The following is a 13,988-nucleotide window of genomic DNA, read 5'->3' as shown; positions in this document are numbered from 1 at the left end:
GAGCAGATTCTCGTTAAAAACTACCGTTGGCATTTTGCCGACACTTTCACAAGATCTGTTCTCAACAGACTTGTTTGTCTGGAATTATACTCTCGCTTTCCCATAAGAATCCGAACATGTGTATATATTTCGATTAAATTTTTAATTCTCGTTTAATTAAAAGAATTTAATTTTTCAGATAAAAATTGAAGATTTTTATCGGCATGTGAAACAAAGCAAGGGCACTCGATCTCGCGGCGCCGCTCCTGCGGCGGAACGCCTGCGCATGCGCGCAGGTGTAGACTCGCGGTGCAGCAGCAGCAGCACCGCGGGGGCAGTATGGCCGGCGGTGGCGTAGTAGTGCGCCGCAAGTGACAGATACACGATCGTCCGCTCGACCGCCGCATTCATCTCCGGGGTGTCCGCGCGCGCCGCGCGAAACTCCGAGTGGTAGAATGATCGTTTCTATCTGAGTGAACGAACGAGAGGGAGAAGAAAGAGCAAGAAAGTGCGTGAGAGAAAGTGAACGGGAGAAAGAGAGAGAGAGAGAGAGAAAGAGAGTAAGTGAGTAAGTGAGAGAGGTAAAGATAGGGAGAGAGCGAACCCGTGCGGCAACCCGCCACTATCCCCGGCGCCGGTGTGATGATCAAGGATATGGCGGACGATGAGGCCATACAGGCCACCAACGACGACGCCAGCGAGTGCAAGCGTTACGCGGTGCAGCTCGGCTACTGGTGCGACCCGTTCATCAGCCTGTTCGTCAAGCAGACCGCCCGGAAGGCGCCCGAGATCAATCGCGGATATTACGCCAGAGTCAAGGGCAACGAGCTTTTCGTCGACAAATTCCTCAAGGTGAGCGTCAACGCGTTTCAATATACACAGCCGTCTACACTTTTTTTCTTTCTCGTCCGTTTATCAGACTTGTTTATTTATATCGTTTCGAGCGCAGAAGTGACAGACGTAGATGGTCCATTTGAAAAGAACGGTTTCTCGAACGCGATACCGAGTTCGTTTTCTGCAATTGCACCTTCTGCACTTTTTGCGATTCTTCCCTTCCGAGAGACTTTATCCGTTTGTTTCTGCGCCGCGTATCTCGGACATATCGTTTCGCTCTCGAAGATAAAAAGTGCATGCCAAGATAAGCGGGATTTTTTATCGTGGACGTGGATGATGTAGATAGGACGATGGGAGTCTCGGCGAAATATAACCTAGAACCTAGAACGCGAATAGGAAACAATCGGGATGAGCGGGGCCGGGGGGGCGGGATGAAAAGGCACGAGCGGGGCGGGGCGGGACGACGGGAGGGGCGAGATACAGCTGATCCGGGCGGCAGGGACGTGCAGCGGCGGAAACCTTGACCCGCTGACGGCCGAGGCCCTGTCCCAATTCCCGTGAGGTTCCCCGCTTTTCTCGCGACCGTCAGCCGATATATAGGTCAATGAAAAACGCGCTGCGGCGCGTGCAGCAGCTCCTCGTGTCTCATTTCGGAGTTGGCACCGGCGAACCGGCGGTGGACGCAAATGTATACATATATAGCGAAATAAAAATATTCCACCATTGTATATAAACAAATATTTGTTTTCGACTTCGAAGTTATTTTACCCCAAATACCCGTTAATCCGAAATTCAAATATACGAAGAGAGTATCGGATGTGTGTGCACACACACTCACACACACACACACACACACACACACACACACACACACACACACACACACACACACACACTTATTTATAAAGAATTATGAGGATAAAAACGAAAAATCAATCGTTTTTTATAATGCGAATAAAAAGTGCTTTTAATCTGTCCTAAGGCAGTATAATGGCAGTTTAATATTAAATAAAATTGAACTTTTTATGAAATTTATAATTTATATTAACCTTTTTAATATGAAAATGTTGCCACGAATTGGAAAATTCTGTTTTAAAGTTGATAGTCTCGTTTCATAAATACCTAAGAAAAGCAAAGTTTTTCGATATATTGATTATGATCAATAAAATAATTAAAAAACCAGTATATTAACAAATAATTCAAAATTAAAATAATGGTTTTTACTTTTTGTTAATTAAAACAATTAATAAATAATAAGACGAATAATTTTATAATTTCTGAAAAGATTAATTTATACAACGGATTAATATAAATATTATTGAAATATAGATATCTTGTACTTATATGTGCACATAAAGTATGTGTAAGAAATGTATAAGAAATTGAAAGAGAAAGAAAATATGTTGATGACTGTATTAAAAAATTAGAATAATATTTATGCTACCATAATATATAATATATAATCAAATTATAATTCATATCATTAGTCTTAATGGAATGTGATTTTTTTTACATCTGTGCAGTTGTCTGGCGGTAAGGGGCAGATCATAAACTTGGGTTCTGGTTTTGACACACTCTACTGGAGGCTCAGAGAGGCGGGGAATAGCCCCGCAAACTTTGTAGAGCTCGACTTTCCCAGCGTAACTGCGAAGAAATGTTATCACATCAAGAAACACAAGCAATTAATCGATATGCTAAACACCGAAGGTATCGGAACACGCGTTATTTTACTATCTCGTTATCTAAAAGTTGCCTATACTTTCTGTATACACGTTCCACGTAATTGTTTTCAGACGGAGAGATCCGATTTTCGACCACAGAGTTGCACGCCGCGAATTATCATCTAGTCGGTACAGATCTGCGACACATAGCGGAGTTGAATAATAAGTTGACCCAAGCCGAAGTTAATTTTAATTTACCCACCATGTTCCTCGCAGAGTGTGTTCTAGTGTATGTAGATGCTAGCGCGACCTCATCGCTGTTGAAATGGCTAGCGGGCAAGTTTCCCAATAGCCTCTTCGTCAGCTACGAACAGGTGAACATGAAGGACAAATTTGGCCAAGTTATGCTGTCAAATCTCCGTAGTCGCGGATGCTTATTGGCAGGCGTGGAAGACTGCGAATCGTTGGAGACTCAACAAAGGCGGTAACTACATGCTTTACACTTTTTATCTCTGTTCAACGATGATCGACGAGGCGATAATTTGTTTTTCTAATTTTGTTGCAGTTTTACCATAAATAATTGGGAAGGCACGAACGCATGGACGATGGTGGAGGTTTATGATTCACTGCCTGTAATGGATCGTAATCGAATCGAGCATATAGAGCTGTTGGACGAACGAGAACTCCTCATTCAGCTACTTCAGCATTATTGTATCGCCATCGCTTGGAACGGACAAACATTCAAAAATCTGTCTATAGCACAGGGTTAGGTCATCATCTAACTCTTCCTCTCTGTGTCTATCTTGCGAGTTACTCCAGGTAATGACATCATATAATCCCTAACTCGGCAAGTTCTTGTGAATTACTTGTAATACCCCAACCGATAGCAGAAGATTAATGATTTTTAAATTGCGCTTATATTCCGATTATTCGATAGGATTCGAATTGAAACACTTTTATCTTTTCCATCTTTCAAACAGTTTGCTGTAATAATTTTTGTATATCCTTCGAGTATATTCCTTGTCCTCCACTAAACGCGTCATGAATATAATATTTTTTAATGACTGCTGTAAAACGAGACTGCTTGTAAAGCGATTCTCGATGTTGCGTGAGATGTGGCTAGCTAATACGACAACAATGACGGGATAAAGTCATCTTGATGTCCTTTCGCAGATTTCCAGTCATCTTAATTTACATTCGACGTATCTTCGAATTTTCTGTATGATGAATAACGACCTTATCTCTGCAAAGATCGGTCATATCTCACTTCAGATTTTTCTGATATGTAAAGGTACGGTCGATATTATAATTAATGTAGATTGCTGTTGTGTTATATAATTGTGTGTGTGCGGCCAAATAGCGCGATAATAATGCGCAGAGTAATTTATTATATTATGAGATATACCATCGCGAGAAGATCAATCATCCACGCTCATTACATTTTTCTTTCACCATTTCACTTATTATCCGACTATAATCTCATTTTAATATGAAAGTTTTAGATTTTGTTAGTTGCAAAGAATAATATTATAGAAGCTAAATTTGTTTCTTTTATCTGCACAGTTTTACATATTCCGCATAAAAACGGTAAATGTGTTCTTGTTGTGCAAGGAGAAAAAATGTAAAGAAAAAGGAAAAATATCTAGAAAGTACAATGATTTTTTATCTAGATTCTATATTTTGAATATATCTTTCATTGCAAATATAAAACTGTATTTTTCTGAGACATTCGTACATAAAACTCCAACCCTTTGAAAATTTTAATACACGAGAATTCGAAGGAGAAGTGGTGTAACATTATTTCGTATGCGCGATACGATCTTTGAGTGTATATTAAGTATATTAGAGATTACGAATCACATTGAGTCGTGAGAAGGCGATTAATATTACGATATATAAACGTGTTATGAGCGATTAGTTTCGTACAGATGCGTGGCCTGTGAACGCGCGATGTGATTGATTATTTAAGATAATAAAAACAAAAGTGTGCACAACGAAAGTAAGACTTTAAGCAATCGAGCAAGTACTTAATTACTCTTGCGAGTGGATCGCATCGCGAACATCAGCCTGAAAAATCGGCGATATATCTTTCTAATTAATTTCATTTCTACGCTTGTAGATGCCGAATTTTATTATTTTCTGTATTAATTACCTGTATTAATTGCGAATATAAAAACTGCATGCCGATGTTCTTCGATAAAAATCCGATCAGTTGATTTTATGACACGGAAATCGCATATGCTGGCACAATATAGCTGCTCCGCTTCTTTTCTCAACACCAATACCAAGTGTGTACGTTACATTTAAGCAAGTCATAGAACGATAGTGTGAAGGATCAAAGGTCACAAAGATTTATTTTCATATTGAGGAATATCAGGGTTACGCATGTGTATTCAATCTAAGGATAATATGAGGAGATATTATAAGCTCTTACGAGAAACATTCAAATCATCTTTTTATATAGATATCAAGTGCTCTAACAAGCAGAGCTTGAATTTTATCATCGTTTATGCGATGAAGTGAAGCGTGATTGCCGAGATCGTCTGTCGAGCATTAATAAAAGGACATTGATTGTTTTCCTGGAGTTTGACGGCCTACTGGATTGGAATAATTGCATTATAGTGTATAGTGTGTGTAATGGTGTGCACATGTGGTTTTGGCAATCACGCCTCACAGACATAAACGACGGTGACTTTCCAGTTCTGTTCAGGGATTATAGGAATCTAGCGAATCGAGAAATAGGATATTTTTAAACATCTAAATTTTTATTTAAACAAATGTTTTCTGTTAAAAAAATGTTTTTAATAATAAAATCAAAATAAAAATTGCAAAAAATATTGAAACAAAGATTTTTTTCTAATTTCTTTCTCGAAGAATAAAAAAGAAATTTTTTTAAACTTAATTCTCAAGTTCAGATATATTTAATCTCGCAAAAAAATTTTGCATAAATTTAAAAGAATCCTCGAATCGAAAATGATAAATTTCATGAAAATAAAATATCTACTTTTTATTCTAGATAAATATCAATATTTAATCTTGATCAAGCGCGCACAATATTTCAGATACTTATTATTCCATTGTTTCAATTTTCTTTGCATCTTTTTATTTTAATTTTTTTATTAAAACATTAAATAAATATTTAAAAAATATTTAAAAAAATATTAAATATTTCTTTGACTAAAAAATATTAAATATTTCTTTGACTAAAAAATATTAAATATTTCTTTGACTAAAAAATATTAAATATTTCTTTAAACTATTAAAAATTTTATATTATGTTAAAGAATATCCTATATTTCGATTAGCTATATAAATTATTATAACAAACATATTTCTATAATTATCTCTTACCCTGTTTCGAGCATTTTTTTCCTATACTTTTAGTGTTATGTAAACAACGGTAATTTATTAGATTTAAGATATGAACGCAAACGCGCATTCTGCCGAATAACTACGTAGATTCATAGAGACTGTATGGGTGATTTCTCATCCCTTCAACGAGTAAAATAACATACCTGGAGTAACGAACATATATGTATAAAGAGAATAATTTCTCAGATGTTCTATTTTTCTCAGAGGTTACAAAAATTGCAGCCATTGTTATGATGTCTATCAACGTTCGTAGGTAAATCCCCGGCTCCCTCGCCCGACATGTTGCCTTCTTTGCATGTAGAAAAATAATCCTCACCTTTCGCATTAGTTTCATGTTATGTATAAGTCAGTTTGAAGTAAAATTGACTAATTTATTCGAACACTTATCATGTGTTCAAGTCGACTTCAAGTTTGAGAATCAAAAACTTTTCGAATCTAAAGCTTTTATAGCGGATGTCGTCGCGAAAATTTGAGCAAAGCACTGCCACTATGAAAATTGAGCGAGATTTCAAACCTTATTGAAACTCGACGAATTCGCAATTTTCACTTGTTGGCTCTTTAAAGGAAAAAAAAATTGGAAAAAAATTATTAACTACATTATTTTATTTAATTTTGTCTATTTAATAATAAAGAATTTTATTTTGTTAAGTTACGGCTAAAAAACATCACATTCAAAAGTTTGTTTTAGTTAATATATTTCTCATAAACTGTGAGAAATCGAAAATAACAACATTAATTTGATTCTCAAACTTTAAGTGATATACGATCGTATTGTGCGGATTGTGCGTGCAGCTTCATGTCTTTTCGCCTCACTTTCGTTTTACGTAAAGTATTAATCTCATGTACACGGATGTTACACATCTTGAAAAAAAAGATACAAGATCTATATATATAAGTATATATATAGATACACACATATACACACACATACACAGTGTGCTTCCACTTATTACGGATAAAGTACGATGGGAAAATTGTGCATCTTAATATTCGCATAATTGTGATATTGTTAAATTATGCATTTAACGATTAAAGAAAAACGAGCGATTGATTATAATTAATGATTCTTGTAGCTTCCTGTTTGATACATTTCTTTCATATGTCTCATGCGATAAAGAATTTCTTTGAGTGGGAAAAGAGAGCAGCTACGATATAATATTAAATTATATATATTTTTAAATTTATAAAATATACATATATATATAGTATACATGTATATATATAATATATATATATATATATACATGTATACGTATATGTATATGCTGTAACACGACACACTTCTCCCATTTAAAGTCTTTCATTTAATTTATTATGTAAAAGACGACTTAATACATCGTGTGATCTATATTAAATGATTATTTTTATTATTTTAACAAAAGTAATGGATATATATGAATAAACAGCATCTAAAAAAGGAAACGTGAAATAGATGTTTGTACGAGTATTTATTTGAAATCATCATTTCGTGTAAAGGTATAAAGAGAATATTAAAAATACATAATTTTATATGTACATGATATACCTTATGCTTTACACCTTACAAGGTTACTAGTTGCATTATTCATTGCTACAAAATTATGTACGCATAAACAATTTTTAAACAGTTTGTTAATCACAAGTTTTTTATATTTTTTGACTTTTATTTAATTTTAATTCAAAAAATTCAAAAAAATATATTTATTTCCTGTCCTATTTAAAATTTACGATGCGTATTAATTAAATACAAATTTTTGACTTATAGATTAACTTATTTTACTTAATCAACTAAATTCATGTAAAAATTGAATTATGAATTGTGAGGAAACAGTATGAAATAGATATTTTTTTTTTCATCACGCAAAGGGCAATTCTTATTCTTTATATAGAGCATAGAAAAATTAAATAAGTCGTTTCTTACAGAGAAAAAAATTTACAATATTAAATTTACAATATTCTTAAAAGCCCAGAGGATTGAATTGTACGCACCCGCCGACGTCGCATACGTTTCTCGAAATTTTACTTAATTTACTAAAAATGTCCAAGTGCTTACCAGTATTGACCTGCTGCAGATTATATGCAATGCGGCTGGATGCCTACACCAAGTAATGTAATTAATGTAATATACTAAAGTGTTTGATAATTATAAAATAAATCGTTATTTGCATAATCACTAGTAGGATCAAATAACATTCAAAACATAAGATGAAAAAATATTCAATTGTTACTATTCAACTGAAAAAAATATTTTTTTAACATTAGACTCTCTAAATGATCCTTATACTAATAATAAAAATTTACTCACTAAATTAGAAAAAAAATTATAATGAAATATAAGCAAATAGTTTAGATGACAGTTTTTGACCCTGTTAGAGTAAAGAAAATGATATAAATATATTCATACCTCCATACACCAAGTTTCCGTCATTAACAATTCATGTTCTACACTAGGAAGATTCTTATTCAGCGACGTAGTCGCCCTGCTCAGCACAATCGCCATTGTACATGCATCAAAAGCAGCTTGTGCAATCCTGTTGAGGATAAACTGTTCCTCTACAACTCCTCGTCCATATTTAATAAGAGTATTTTCTATCACTTGACCAAAGGTTTCTACACTCTGTAATTGCAATATTCTTTTTATACAAACTTATGTTACACAAGATTTTAATTTATTGTCTATTTTTACCTTTGAACAAAGTGCAGCGCTTTCAGCCAATCTCGGATGAACTAAATCCCCAAAGGTAGGCGACGATCTTAAACCGATCGCTCTGGTCGCTCGTTTGGTAGCTTCCTCGAAGATTAGCCCTAAATTCGCCGTGGGGTTTTTAAAAGCTTTCTGCAGTTCCTTCAAATGGCTACCGGCATACTGGATCCCAGTGAGCGCCACAAACAAACGCAAAATGTCGTTTGTCCCTTCGAAGATTCTGAATATGCGTAAATCGCGCATCACACGCTCCAAACCAGTTTCAGACATGAAACCCATACCTCCTAAGATTTGAATACTTTCATCACAAACCAACCACGCAGATTCGGATGCGAAACACTACAATATAAAGAGACTATGTAATATATAATATAAACGACGAATATAGTAAATTTGCGGTTTGTTAACATTAGAATTATATAATTAGATTTTCGTTTCTATGTAGATATCTATGTATATCGTTTCTACATAGTACAAGTTTTCGTATCATAAAATAAATATCTATTGTATGAGAAAAAAACCTGGCTAGATAAGATAATAAAGAGACAAGTACAAACTTTTTATTCTTCTAGCAAGCTTTTTCTCACTATCAAATGAAGATATTACCAAAACTACTTTATAGAACTTTATAGAATCCTGGTTACTCGGGAATTTTTAATATATATAAAAAAAAGTAATGAGATTCTCTGATTTTTTCAATAACATTTTCGGTAAAGATGCGAAATATTTATATATTAGTGTATCTTTCTCTATAAAGTTACTGTAATTTTATAAATCTTTGTGATTATTCTTTATAATATATTGATTTGATAAATTAAATTAATCGAATGACAGGAAAATTACTTTTGAAATAGCTGCTTCTAGATGATAATCTTGGCTTCCAAGGTCCATGTTACCAGAAAGTGCGTATGCGAGAGACTCGGTGATATAATGTAGCATAATCATGCGCGCCAACTTTTCTTGTATAATACCATAATTGTTCAACGTACGACCAAATTGCTTGCGTTGCGTTGCATGACTCACAGCCTTGTTGATGCAATAACGCATGGTACCGGAAAGGCACGCGGACATACCAAATCTACCATTGTTTAAGATATTCATTGCAACCTGGAATTAAAGCGAATATTGCAACTGTTGTGCAGCATTTGAATTTACAAATAAAAATAATTCGCAAAGCTTTACAAGCTCAAAAACAAAAGAAAATTTTAGAAATTATATTAAATATATATTTTATAATTTTATTTATATACATATTGTAAAAATATAATATATAAATAGATTATTTATATATATATATGTTATAAAAATATAATATAAATAAGTTGTATTAAATGTTTCTTAACTTTCTTTTTAACAATTTATAATGTTACACGAATATGAAAAGTTCGATTTACGAATTGTTACCTTAAAACCTTCACCCTCCTTGCCGAGAACATTTTCCGCCGGAATTTTGACGTCCTCGAAGAAAACTTCTGCCGTATTGCTACATTTAATGCCCATTTTTTTCTCAGGCGGTCCACTGGTAACACCACCGAATCCCCTCTCGACGACGAAAGCGGTGATTTTCTCTTTCGTTTCGCTCGTTTTTGGATCCGTAAAAGGCACTTGCGCGAAGACGGTCATGATATTGGCGATACCACCGTTCGATATCCAGATTTTGCTGCCGTTGAGAACATAGTGCGACCCGTCCGCAGACTTGATCGCGCGTGAACGTATCGAACTGGCATCAGAACCGGCACCTGGTTCCGTCAAGCAAAAAGCGGCGTACTCGCCGTTGCTAACCCGGGGTAAATATTTGGCTTTTTGTTCCGGTGTGCCATATAAAAGTATGCCCTAAAATAGACATGCGCACAAAGTTTGTTAAAACAGGAAGACAGAGGAAAAAGGAAACATATTATACTCGGATTATTGAGAAATATGTTAGAAGTATATGAAGAAAAATAAAGGAAAACACCATATCAAGGAAGATTTTACCTTGAAACCTATGCTTTGATGTGCACCAAGCATGATACCAAGACCCAAATCATGATAGCCACATATTTCAACAATTCGACTGTACTGAGTATTTGTCAATCCTAATCCGCCAAATTCCTGAGGCACTTGCAGAGCAAACCCTCCCAATTCCCAGAGAGCAGCTGCCGTTTTCTCGTCAACACATGCGTTTTGATCGTTTTTAACTGGATCGTTTATTTCCTAATAGAAGAGAAAAACAAGCATGTATCTTATAGACAGATATTTTTACATTTTGCTTATTTTACTGTTTGAAAAGATAGTTACTTCGTAGAACTTCTCTATAGGATCAATAAGCATTTTTAACGTATCAGTTTGATCCTCGTCCATAGGTTCTGGAAATGGGAACACTTGATTCAACTGTAATTGACCACGGAAGAGATTCATGGTGAAGGATTGAGATTCTTTTGTAGCAAGCTTTTCCTGCAGTTTTTCTTCTTTGGATGGTTTTACTGCAGCTTGCGTAGCCAAACATCTAAACATATATGTGTCGCATATAATTTTAATATCATTATGCAGTTATTATTTCATTTTATTATTTCTTAAAAATTATTATTTAAGCAATTATATTTTCTTAAGTATAAAATAACTTGATAATAAGTACATATAAAGACTATTTCATTTTAGAACGTATAATAAACTTTAACCTATTCTATTTTATTTTATTTATAAAATGCAACGATTATAGATCAAATGACACAATAATTGCTGTAAACAGTACAAATTCCAAACTATCAATATGTGACGTATGCATGCTTGACAATCCCGCGCACATGTACGTATACGTATTGCGAGAAGTCACAGTCCAAAGTTCACATATGTGATACACGTATCCTTGCGACTAAAAATATCATCGATACAAAATTTTGGGTCGACGTGCAAACTTATACTTTATAAATTTTGCAAATTGCGCGAATTGATTCGTTAAAAATCATACAAATATTTATATCCTACATAATAATAAACAAATATAATATACCATGTATAAATTACATTAAAATCATTTTTATGGTTTAAATTCGATGAAATACGATCATATTAATTGAAAATAGTCAAGTAGCAAGTATTAATCACATAATTTTTAAAGTTTGCTCGAGATTAGCAACAGGTTGAGCCAATCGAACGAAAAACAATTGACGTGTCACCTTGATGCGTTCCAAAGTCCTAAAGGCGCTTCGAGAGCCTTATTTAAGTTCCTGGGAGCTGACGAGAGCGTTTTGGTGATGCGAAACATTGTCTGAATATTTTATTTATTCTGATAATAATAATAATAATAATAATAATAATAATAATAATAATAATAATAATAATAATAATAATATAAAATTGTTATATCGGTAATAATTCTTATTTCACTCTGTAGGAGACAATTACGACACCTACGCGTCACAATGATACGAAGAATACTGTCATATCGTAAGTTTACACCATTGAGCCAGTGTTGTTAGGTGGGTCAGGTTTTTCGCGCATGCGCGACAGTAATGGCAGCTAATCAGCGCTGTATCACTGGTACCTGGTATCAGGTATCACATGGAAGATTTGGCGGGCTGAAGGAAAGTTACTGTATTACTGTATTTTATATTATGCGTGTGTGTAAACACATATGCATATATACACAGATAAAAATGTGTGCCGTTGATTACTCGGAATAATTTTCTAAGAGAACATTTTTTCGGGCGACCAGCGGCACACCTTTTTGTCTGTATTAGATACTTCATTAAGGCCGCGTTCGCTGCGCATGCGCGAAAAACCTGACCCGCCTGACATGGACAACACTGCATTGAACTCTGTAACATCAGAGAGAAGACTGAGAGATGTCATGGCCTGTTTTTAGGTGATCCCTGAAAGCGATACTCCCTCTATGGACATTGAAAACGTGGACATGAACTACAAAGCCAATGTCCATGAATGTTCTCAGAGGGTAATATATAATGTGCACAATTTCTAGTTTTGTTTCGTGCTATGTGCACGAAATGCCGGTAGCACCAGAGTATAACAATCATTATTTTGAAAATAATATATAAATATGATAAATAATAATTTTTATAAAAATAATTTTTATAAATTATACTTACCTATATGTGTATGTATGTGTGCCCATACGTTGTCCAAATGATTTTAAATATAAGAATAGACTATATGAATATCGGCGTATGTTACCGCCGGCATAGCTCTCAGGTTCATGAGAGTACTGAAACCTCCTCACCTGGCAAATGCCTTCGTTAAGGCGGAGATACAGGGGAGGAAAAATTGAGGAGGAACAATTTTTTTATTTTTTTTTATTTTTTCAAATAGAGTTTTTAAACACAGAATATAATACATATAAAAAATATATATTACATAATTATAATATATACAACGTAAATTATAATTAATTTGCAATTACATAAAAAACACATTACAAAATATTAAATTATGTAATATAAAAATAATTACATTACAAATATATATATTACAAAATTTAATGCAGAATATATCAAATACAATGAATTAGAAATATGTATTACAAAATATAATACAAATTTAATATAAACTATAATTTTAAACTTAATACAAAATAAAATTTATTACACGAAAGTGTCCAAAGTATACGTATAATATAAAATTTACTAAAAATTTTTACATAGACCAGACAAGACTGATTAGTGATGATTAATTACGCGATATTTATTATTAATAATCGACATAAAATAAGAGAATTTAATTAGTTTTAGATAAATAACGTATAAACGTAAATAATCATGATCAAAAGAGTCATTAATAAAATTATTGATAAAATCATTTCTTCGATTGTAAAACAAAGTATTTGCATTATTGACGCATTTCGTACAGACCATGAAAAGAAATATTTAAAACGTGTAAAGATAGAACAAGCTTTGATGTAAATCAAAGATTAAATTACAAAATAAATTGCGATTAAAATTCGCGAGAAAACGCGACGAATAAATAAATCGACAATAATCGAATATTCACACACACACACAATTGCGAGATACGCATAATTTTTATAATATAATAATCGAATCAATAGACACGCGTGCGATATAATTATTATCACACAAATGTTGACAGACGAAGATATTTTAACAAACATTTGTGATCCGTATTGTTTATGAACATAAAATTCACTGTCCGATTTATTTGCGATTAATATATACGCGACTTTATACGAATTTCACGATTGAGAATAAAATACATATCCTATTTCTCGCATGATTAGCTGAATAAGAAGAAATGAGCTCTATAAGTTTTAAAATATAATTAAAAATCGCGTTGTGGCCACGTTTAATAGAAAATAACGGAACGAATGATTTTCATTAATATAGTTATCGATCGTCTTTTAAATTATAGAAGAAAATATTTACACTACCAGCATTTTGCACGAACTATTAAAAACAATATTCAAAGACGTGGAAAGATAAACAAAGCTTCAATGTATAAGTCAACGA

General features: G+C 33.6%; 2 protein-coding genes across 2 annotated transcripts; one reads left to right on the top strand and one right to left on the bottom strand.

Annotated features, from left to right (window-relative positions):
- The first annotated feature begins 303 nt into the window (after nt 1-303).
- Nucleotides 304-9,088, top strand: LOC145973678 (leucine carboxyl methyltransferase 1). The gene is made up of 4 exons (XM_083103215.1): nt 304-831; nt 2,337-2,520; nt 2,607-2,958; nt 3,040-9,088. Exons 1-4 carry the CDS (start codon nt 622-624, stop codon nt 3,242-3,244), a joined length of 951 nt encoding a protein of 316 aa, XP_082959341.1. The 5' UTR covers nt 304-621; the 3' UTR covers nt 3,245-9,088.
- On the bottom strand, nt 7,276-11,950 carry Acadvl (Acyl-CoA dehydrogenase very long chain). The gene is made up of 8 exons (XM_083103214.1): nt 11,685-11,950; nt 10,807-11,014; nt 10,504-10,722; nt 9,934-10,362; nt 9,373-9,636; nt 8,512-8,868; nt 8,230-8,442; nt 7,276-7,921 (listed from the first exon to the last, which is right to left on the bottom strand). Exons 1-8 carry the CDS (start codon nt 11,771-11,773, stop codon nt 7,784-7,786), a joined length of 1,917 nt encoding a protein of 638 aa, XP_082959340.1. The 5' UTR covers nt 11,774-11,950; the 3' UTR covers nt 7,276-7,783.
- Nucleotides 11,951-13,988: the final 2,038 nt, after the last annotated feature.

Source organism: Camponotus vicinus, unplaced genomic scaffold (assembly GCF_025532165.1).
Source record: "Camponotus vicinus isolate PSW18456_S1 unplaced genomic scaffold, iyCamVici1.0 SCAF_6, whole genome shotgun sequence".
NCBI lineage: Eukaryota > Metazoa > Arthropoda > Insecta > Hymenoptera > Formicidae > Camponotus > Camponotus vicinus.
This window is presented reverse-complemented; position numbering and strand designations above follow the sequence as displayed.

Excerpts from the sequence above, each read along its gene's own strand:
- LOC145973678 (XM_083103215.1), top strand. The coding sequence starts at position 622 with ATGATCAAGGATATGGCGGACGATGAGGCCATACAGGCCACCAACGAC. Across the intron at positions 2,521-2,606 it reads CGATATGCTAAACACCGAAG|ACGGAGAGATCCGATTTTCG; the intron begins GTATCGGAACAC and ends AATTGTTTTCAG. Across the intron at positions 2,959-3,039 it reads TTGGAGACTCAACAAAGGCG|TTTTACCATAAATAATTGGG; the intron begins GTAACTACATGC and ends ATTTTGTTGCAG.
- Acadvl (XM_083103214.1), bottom strand. The coding sequence starts at position 11,773 with ATGTTTCGCATCACCAAAACGCTCTCGTCAGCTCCCAGGAACTTAAAT. Across the intron at positions 8,443-8,511 it reads GCGCTGCACTTTGTTCAAAG|AGTGTAGAAACCTTTGGTCA; the intron begins GTAAAAATAGAC and ends TTGCAATTACAG. Across the intron at positions 7,922-8,229 it reads CGGAAACTTGGTGTATGGAG|GCATCCAGCCGCATTGCATA; the intron begins GTATGAATATAT and ends TACTTGGTGTAG.